Raw genomic sequence first — 9,107 nt, 5'->3', positions numbered from 1 at the left:
CGGGGGCTCCCGAACCCGCGCAGGCAGCGCCTGCCACAGCCCGTCGGAGCGCCCCTCCTGAACCGCCCCGGCGGATCCTGCCTGGGGAGCGCTCCCCGCCCGGCCCGCCCCGCCGCCCGCCCCGGCCCCGCGCAGCGCCGGCCGGCAGCGCCCCCGGCCCCGTGCGCTGCGGGCCGGGCCAGGCCGGGCCACGGGGCGGCGCTCGCCGCCCGCTGCTGGCCGGGGCGGGCCGGGGCGGGCCGGGGGCGCTGCCGGCCGGCGGGCTGGGCGCAGCGTGAGCCGCGGTCCCACAGCGGGAGCCAGCGGCGGCCGGGGCCGGGCTGCAGCATGGGGCTGGCGCTGCTCCCGGCGCTGCTCCTGGGGCTGCTCCTCTCCCGAGCCGGTAACAGCGCCGGGGCGGTGGGCGCCGGACGGGGAGGGTGGGGGGCGTGTGGCGGTGCAGGGCGGCGCGTCCCCCCGCGTGTCCCCCCGCGTGTCCTGTACGCGTCCTGGCGGGCGGCAGCCGCGGTTGGGAGCGGGCGGCGGCTGCTTCGGCCCAAACGTGAATTGCGGCCGCGAGCAAACGGGGGGGACACGCGTGTCCCGGGGCACGGCTGGGGGCGCCGCGGGGGCCCCCGCTCCCCGCACGGGCACGGGGTGGGCCGGGGCCGCCAGGGCACAAAGCCCGGTGCGCTCGGGCTGGCGCTGCCCCGCGGGTCCCGGCCCGGTCGCCCTCCGGGCTTCGCCCGGCGCCCGCTCGGCGCTGCCGCCGCGTCCCCGCACTTGGGGCGGCAGCTTGCCGGGCAGCGCTCGGTGCGCGGCGAGCGGCCCGGGGGGCTCGGCGGGGCGCTGCTGCGGGGTCCGCGCTGCTGCCCGCTCCTGCCGCGCCGGGCACCGCCGCCGTTCCGCCCGGTTCGTCCCCGCGCCCACCGGGCCCGCGGCGGGACCTGCGGCCGCAGCGGCACCGGCTGCCCCCGAGCTCCGCGTGCACGCGCTAGCGCGGCGTTGATAACCGTGCCCGGTGAGCGGACGGGTTCCCCTGCGGCCACCCTCCGACAGCACGTGCACCGGGGGCAGCAAAATAACGCAGAGATACACATGTATAGCAGGACATGGAGGGACAAGGGAGAATAAAGGGATGTCGGACCATCTACCTCTTTTTTCTAAGGTATAAACAAACAGTCTCTCTGAATTGATTTTTACCTTTTAACTTTTTAACTACAGAAGCGGCTCCCCCCCACACGCATCTTTAACACGTTCTGCAACCTAGACCACGGCTCTAGGGAAGAATTAGGCTTTCTCATTCTTTCATGTTATTATCTGGAATACTAAGACAAGGTTTAAAAAAATGAAACAACGTGTCAGGTATTAGGGCTTAAGACAATGCACAGCTACTAAATGACATCTGTGGAGGAGGACTGTTGTAAATTTGAGGTTTACAGCAGTTTCACCTGAAGCATCTGGTGCAGGCTTGTGGTAGAAACAGTCCATCCACCCAGTTCTCCTCCGCTTTGGCATTTTACGTATCACTTTAAAGTTTTTAAAATGTCACTTCGGGGTCAGGTGCTTGCTGGGCAGGATCCTAAGGCTAGGAGGGTGCATCCTGTCCTTTTATGAACTTGCTACAACAGCTGCTGCAAGCCACTGTTGAAGGTGGGATACAGGGATCTGGCCTGGCGGTGTAGACCAGTTCACTCAGTTTAGGATTCCAAAAGCTACTGCAGAGAACAGACTGTTTTGCTATTGGGAATTTGCACTGATTGCAACCTTACAGGATATAATCGCACTCAGTGTGTTCACTAAGGCTATGGCTAGGTGTAACTGCTAACCAAAGCCCACTGTGCCGGGTACAGAGCATTTCTCATGAGAGATGTTTTTCAGGGAGCTTACAAAGTCATACAGTCTTTACAGAACAGCAAGATTAACAACAAAGTACAAGTTGCTAGAAAAGCAAAGAGATTTGTACAGGTGAGACAGAGACACACAGACAGTATTACTGGGCTGTAGGACAAGCAGAAAGTCTGAGCAGCAGACTGGCACAGACTTGGGCAGCCTACTGCTTGCAGCAGATAAACTGATGAAACCAGCAAAAGTGAAGGAAGCAAGAGAACAAATTAGATGCTGAGGATGGTACACCAGGTAACAGGAGATGTACCACAATTTTTCCTAATCTGTAGTGAAGGCAGGCTGAAATAGTACTGCTGCACCTGCAAGAGAATGACAGGTAAGATCACGTACCAAAGAACATTAAAGGTAGTTGGAAGGCTCAGCACAGTCCTTTCCTAAAACCAGCCAAGCAATATTGTCTGAAGGGAAGCAACATACCAGCCTGTATATGTTTTATTAGCAAACAGTCTAGTTCCAGGTCTTCATTATACTTGTACTGTAAACACAGATTCATATGCTATAGAAATGAAAGATTACAGACTGAATTCACCTACCTGTGACAACATAATGCTAGGTATCACCCCAGTATTACCCTTAGGAAACAACAGTCCATATAAAAAAAAAAAAGCTGAAATAAAAATCTAGTTTTAAAGATTATATTTTTAAATTGAGATTATTCAATACTTCTGCATGCGGCGGTACATATATGTGTGTGTGTGTATATATACGCACACAGTCAGTGCATCCATTATGCAAATATACATCCACACAGAAATATAGTCCAATCAACCAACAGATGAAAGATGGCAGGCCAAGCCTGCATCCCAGCATTTTTGGCAGGGATTTCATGGAGTGGGTTCTATATATCTGATTGCATATCAGCACTTCTACATGAAGCTACTTGCAATCTTATGTTAAGGATTTATTCTATTATGCAAAAAATAGGCATTCATATTCTTAAATTTCCAAGCTCAGTAAAGCAGTTGTTTTTTACACTCTGCAAATGGCTTTTTCAGTACAGCTCTTAAAGACCAGTAAATACTTCAGCAGTTGCAGCAGCATGGACTCACAGCACGTGGTACGCTGTTACTATGTGCTTATTGCACTGCGGTTTTCATTACCCAGATCGAAGAGCTTCTTCAAAGCAGGCCTCAGCAACCCCAAGGTTTCCACAGGGATTTACCACATAAAATACAGAGTCATCCCTGATCTTGGCCAATTTGAAAGAGTTAAGGGTGATTAAAAAAAAGTTTTATTAAACGGAATTATTTTTGAGACTTTTCTTTAACCTTTTGTTCCCTCTTTCATACATTGATGCTCATAGTTTTTTTTCTAAATGGAGACAGCTCTTGTTCCTTACCATTCTGTATGAAAGGCCCCAACCAGTTCTATCTCCTGAGAGGAGTCCTTCTGGAACGTAGGATGCCTATGGAACAGTGACAAGGTGCTTGCCTGACTTGCGTTGTGATCATGATCCTAACAGTCTTTTGCCTGCTTGACCAGGAGACCTCCTGGCTCTGCCACGGAGCAACTGCATCGCAGCAGAACAGCTGTGCCTCTCGGACTCTGTCTGCAATGCTACCTACAGGATCCTGGAGAACTGTGCCCTGGCCAAGACTCGCTTCCTCCCGCTGGATCACGACAGCAGGGTCCAATGTCTGAATGCAGAGCTAGACCTCGGAAACAGCTCTCTGCTGCACTGCAAGTGTCACCGGCGCATGAAGAGACAGGAGCACTGCTTACGCGTTTTCTGGACCGTTCACTCCAGCATGACAGATGGTGAGATGAAGTAATATGAATGTGCAAGGTACCAGTAAGGCTCAGTCCTGCCCCCCATCTGAAAACAGCTGCAAAAGGCCACTTCCCAACACTGCAGGTATCACTTTGGAACCACATCTCCGAGTGAAGAGAATTCATTACTTCTCTGCTTGATAAGCAGAGAAAACTGATCTGGCCTGGGACTGGCTCTTCAGCTACACCAGGGACCCCAAGAGACAAAGCCAGCTACTCCAAGGCAGTTAGATGTAGTGCTGGGGGGAGGGACTGCTGTGAAAGTCACCTCAAAATAGTCATATCTGTCCATCTCTGAAAACACACGTGATTACGACACACGTTGTACTGGCATCCTTGAGCATGCTGCTGCTTTCCAGCTTTAGTGGGATGCTTCTGCTTGGCCTCCCGCTCAAGACTGCCTGTGCTGCACATCTCCTCACTAGCCCTGAGGCTGAAAAAAAACCAAGTGACAACATAGACCAGATTCTTCCCAGATGAAATCTGATGACAACATGTAATGCTGTTTTTACACAGTATTGCCTCTGCATCTCCAGCAGAACCATTCTTAGCGTTTGGCTTTGAGCAAGACAGAGCATCTCTGAATTCCAGCCTGAAAAAACAGCCAAGCACAAATAAGAGAAAAAAAAAAATCAATTAAAAAAAATTAAAAATGGTCACAAAGCGTTTCTCTCACTGCATAAAATATCTTGTGTCTTTCCTAGGTTATTTCAATTTGGAGACCTCTCCCTATGAGAATCCAGCAAATGAAGAACAGTGGAAGACTGATTATAATAAACTGGCAGCTCTGTTATCAGGTAAGGACTGTAAAGGTTAAATGATATAATGCTGCCCTGTCTTATCTTTGCGGGGGCTGACAGTTATTAACAATTTGGGGTAATGGCTGCTTTAATCAGCGGAGCGCCTGCTCTGGATACTTGGCTAAATTGGTTCACCCTACCAAGTGTAAATGTAGCCACAGATCCAGGCCTACGAAAGAGCAAATAACCCACAACAAGCATTTTCTGAAACAAACACCCTAACACAAACCAACAAAAAAATACAATTTTGTAACCAGTATAACTGCAATGTCGTACTGCGGGCAGACAGGACTAATAGGCTTCATTCTTTTTGATGTTCCCAATCTGACTGTCATGTAAAGGCTACTCCTACTTCCACACATTGGAGACTCGCTTCATTGTTTCTGGGTTTCTTTTGGCTCTTTAGGCTCACAGTTAGCAGGAGATGCAACAAATCCATGCCTGAAGGCAACTCATGTCTGTAATCTGAGCAAGAAGTGCGTCCGTCTGCGCACAGACTACGCCTCCATCTGCACCAAGGGAGCAGGAAGCGAAGACATGTGCGACCGCCGCAAGTGCCACAGAGGGCTAAGGAATTTCTTTGAGAAAGTCCCTGAGGATTTCACCAAAAGGATCCTATTCTGTCCATGTCAGGATGAACTTTGTGGAGAACGACGCCGGAAAACTATTGTTCCTGACTGTTCCTTCCAGTATAACACCAAACCCAACTGCCTCTGGCTTCTGGACTCCTGCTTAGAAGACCATATCTGCAAGTAGGTCCAGTGGCAGCGGACGTTAGCCAGGAGAACAGCACAGACACTGACAGTCTCATTTTCCTTCCCACAGATCCCGACTGGCTGACTTCCAACAAAACTGTCAACCTGCAGACATGTCCCCAGATGGTTGCTCTCAGCACAACCATGCTGCATGCCTGCAGGCGTACATGGGGATGATTGGTAAGTGATACGCACAGGAACATGCAGGGTGGACGCTTTCAGGCCACAAACTTGCAGGCACGCCCTGATGCTGGGAAGGACCTTGTTATCTCCCGCAGGAGGCAGTGCCCAGTATACCAGTGAATATGCCTTAGCCTCACTGATGCTAGTGCTCCCTCTTGCTTCTGCGGTAGATGCAGCCCAGGGAGTGCTCTTCCGTGGCATTTATCACTCTACTTTGTCCCACCCTCTGCAGCAAATCAGCAGCACTTACCTGAGATTTCTGCACGCCCATTTGCATCATCAGCTGGTGCAAAGCTCTCCAAGTGCCCAAAGAGCAGGGCTCTGGGGGCACCTACAACCAGGTCCTCCCTGCTGCAGGAGTTACCTCCCATCACAGCAGTGGTTAAGTGTGACACTCCCTCACTGCCTGACTTAGACTCCTGATGCTTTGTTAGTGTTGTACACACTACCTTCTCAGAGCCAGGCAGGATGTGGCGCTACCAGCTCTTAGAGAGAAGGTCGTCTTGGGGTTTTAGCCATTTCACTGCCAGCCTGCTAATGCTTTTTCAGAGTAGCTCGAAAGAAGAGCTGTAAATCTAGGCTATACCTTCTGGTTTTCCAGATGTCTTCGCTGTTTTGGTCTAAATGAACTCTTGGCTGAACAGCACGCTACAGGTGTGCTGCATTTGTTTGGCAAAACGTGTTTGGCCACAGTGTTGCCAATGTCACAAGAAGTAAGAGCGCCTTGTGCTACCATGTGCCAGTACCGCAGTTCAGTCCCTGCCGATGCTTCACATCCTTCAATTTAGTACTTGCACCAGCTTCAGCTATCGGTGTACCTCACCATCAGAGTGCCTGCGTCAGGGGTAGTAATCTCCACACTTCACAGCCCAGCAGACTTTGAGTAGATTCAGCAGGCCTGGGTCATCTTGCAGGGGCTCCTGACCTCTCCTGGGTAATGCGTGTACCACGAGGGAAGGCTTCTGCTTCCAGTGCAGCATTCCCTTTAGTGTAACAGGACTTGTGATGCTTCTTTCCTCTGGTGAAGTAAATCCTGATTCCGGTTTCTGGGGGTTTGGGACAGGCACACCCATGACACCCAACTATGTCAGTAACTCCAGTGTGGAGGTCTCCCTGTGGTGCACATGTGAGAGCAGCGGCAACCAGAAGGAGAAGTGTGACCAGATACTTGGCATGTTTGAGAGCAACAAATGCCTTGGTAAGCATGAATTACATCACACAATCAGCTCAGCACAGGGACACTCAGATCCTGCTGATTTCCAGATCCTATGTTGCATTGCTCTTGCGTATAGTTCTGTTGTCTTCTGCAGTGTCTCCATGACCCAACCTATGGGACCAGCCTGGATCTGCTCTCAGAAGTGTTTCTGTATCTTTTGGCAACACTTTTGTTCCATGAAGCTATTTCCCAACAGCATTCAAATGGAGGGGTTGCGAAAAATCACAAGAGGAGGTCAGACATGCTGTATCCATAGGTTGCTGAGTAACCACATCAGATCATAATCACCCAGGATTATGGGGTTTGGGTCCCCCTCCTTTGCTCGCCTTTGGCCCTCACTTCCTTGCTCAAGATCAGTAGCTCCTGGCACAGCCCCTGTTACTAGATTTGGCAGCACAGCGGTTAGAAAAATCCTGTTAAATGCGGACGTGCAATCTTAAGTCTGTATTTCTTTTATCTCTCTAGCATTTTAGCAACAGACCTTAATAAGATTTAAATATTTTATGTTTGTAAAAGCTTCCAAAGGACATCAAAGAAACCATCATCATTAGATAAATGATTAATATTTAAACCTACCTCCTGCTGTATAGAAAAGCCTTACACCCAGCACTATAGATACACCTATAACCTGAACATCCCACCCAAGATACTACATACCTGCCCCTCACAAAATAGACAGCTGGGAAAGTCCCAGAGGTCCTCCAGTACAGTGCAAATTGGCTTTGCCGTCTGCTCAACCTCGCAAGTAAACCCAGAAACTAACGGGCCGTTCACTGAACAGAGAATATGTATTTTCTAAATCAAAGCCACACAGCCTTTGAGCGTGTTTCCTAAGATAGGTTCCCTAGACTTCTGTTCACTAGGCTCCAAGGTGTGCACAAGAAAAGCACAGTAAGACTCTTGCTTTACTTCTGTTTGCAGAAAATACGATTTGGTCTCAAATGCACCTGAAGCAGACAGCTCTAGAAAGACAGGAAGACTTATTTTATTCATCTTCCCTAAGCTTCCAAGGAGACAGTACCAGCACATCTCTTGCTTCAGAAATGTCCCAGGTATGCATTGCTTTGCTGCCTTCACAAAGCACTGAAGCAGCCTAGAGACAGTAGCTGAAAAACCTTGGAACTGGAAATGTGTGATTTTGGACATCAAAGCAAGGGATGCCACATGCATGCAGAACCCTGGACCACTTGACCTCCAGTTATTTCTTTCCAGAGACAAGCAGAAATATGCTGTCCTGCCTGGCCACAGGAGCTCCCTATAGTCTCACATTAGTGCTCAGAATGGGCGGCTCTGCAGCCAGACGTTTGAGCATGAACGTGTCTAACTGGGATTCATTCCTCCTTTTCATTTCCTAGGTGGCTGAAGGGAAGACACAGCGAGACATCTCTGAACACAGCAGTATGCCTATGGCCTCCTCTGTGTATTCTGGAGCTGCTATTTCTTGGCCGCCTCTGGCTCTGTTCCTGCCCCTCTTGCTCAGCTCACGTTAACTTAGCATAAATGGCATCTTTCCTTCCCATATGATTAATCTTATTCTATATCCAGGCACGTCCCACTACTGATTTACCTTTAGGAAACAGAAGGCTTCCAGAAAAGAGGAAAGGAACAGCCTTCACCCAGAACGGCAGTCACTGAAAACCTCCCCCCAGCCTGCACCCCACTTCCCCCAGCCAGTCCGCACTGAGCTCGGCAGATACTACGCCCACCATTGCTGCTGCCATGTGCACATTTTGAGTAATATCACATTAATATTCCAGCACAATATTTTAAAACGAAGGTCTGAGTTCTGTCAGAACTTGGGCAGGGTTCTGTTTCTGAGTGCAGGGAGGGGCCTGACTCAGCATGTCCTACCGCCCCCCCTTCCAGAGTTCTTCTTCAGGTGACAGTCATAGAATGGTTTGGGTTGGAAGGGACCTTTAAAGGTCAGCTAGTCCAGCCCCCTGCCACCAGCAGAGGGACATCCTTCACTAGGTCAGGTTGCTCAAGGCTCCATCCAACCTGACCTTGAACACTTCCAGCAAGGGGCATCCACAGCTGCTCTGGGCAACCCGTGCCAGTGCCTCACCACTCTCATTGTAAAAGATTCCTTGTGTCCAGTCTAAATCTCCCCTCTCTCAGTTTAAAGCTGTTGCACCTTGTGCTGTCATTACAGGCCCTGGCAGTAAGTCTCTCTCCATCTTTCTTAATGGTCCCCCCTTATATATTGAAAGGCCACCGCCAGGTCTCCCTGGGGCTGCCCCTTCTCCAGGCTGACCCACACCAGCTGTCTCAGCCTTTCCGCACAGGAGCGGTGTTCCAGCCCCCTCATCGTTGTCGTGTCCCTCCTGGGGACCCGCTCGAGCAGGTCCGTGTCTGTCCCGTACTGGGCACCCCAGAGCGGGATGCAGGGCTCCAGGAGGGGTGGAGCAGAGCAGAGGGGGAGAATCGCCTCCCCCCACCTGCTGCCCACGCTTCCTTTTGTGCAGCCCAGGATGTGATATGGCCTTCCGGGCTGCG

The 9,107-nt window shown here is 51.0% G+C and overlaps 1 protein-coding gene across 1 annotated transcript; it reads left to right on the top strand.

Moving 5' to 3' along the window:
- The first annotated feature begins 259 nt into the window (after positions 1-259).
- On the top strand, positions 260-8,561 carry GFRA3 (GDNF family receptor alpha 3). The gene is made up of 8 exons (XM_040604960.1): positions 260-382; positions 3,370-3,645; positions 4,362-4,454; positions 4,864-5,209; positions 5,283-5,392; positions 6,459-6,593; positions 7,533-7,663; positions 7,967-8,561. Exons 1-8 carry the CDS (start codon positions 328-330, stop codon positions 8,099-8,101), a joined length of 1,281 nt encoding a protein of 426 aa, XP_040460894.1. The 5' UTR covers positions 260-327; the 3' UTR covers positions 8,102-8,561.
- Positions 8,562-9,107: the final 546 nt, after the last annotated feature.

This window comes from Falco naumanni, chromosome 8 (assembly GCF_017639655.2).
Source record: "Falco naumanni isolate bFalNau1 chromosome 8, bFalNau1.pat, whole genome shotgun sequence".
Lineage (NCBI taxonomy): Eukaryota > Metazoa > Chordata > Aves > Falconiformes > Falconidae > Falco > Falco naumanni.
Note: the sequence above shows the minus strand (reverse complement) of the source record. Positions and strands in the feature narration are given on the sequence as shown.

Excerpts from the sequence above, each read along its gene's own strand:
- GFRA3 (XM_040604960.1), top strand. The coding sequence starts at position 328 with ATGGGGCTGGCGCTGCTCCCGGCGCTGCTCCTGGGGCTGCTCCTCTCC. Across the intron at positions 4,455-4,863 it reads ACTGGCAGCTCTGTTATCAG|GCTCACAGTTAGCAGGAGAT; the intron begins GTAAGGACTGTA and ends TTGGCTCTTTAG. Across the intron at positions 5,393-6,458 it reads GGCGTACATGGGGATGATTG|GCACACCCATGACACCCAAC; the intron begins GTAAGTGATACG and ends GGTTTGGGACAG.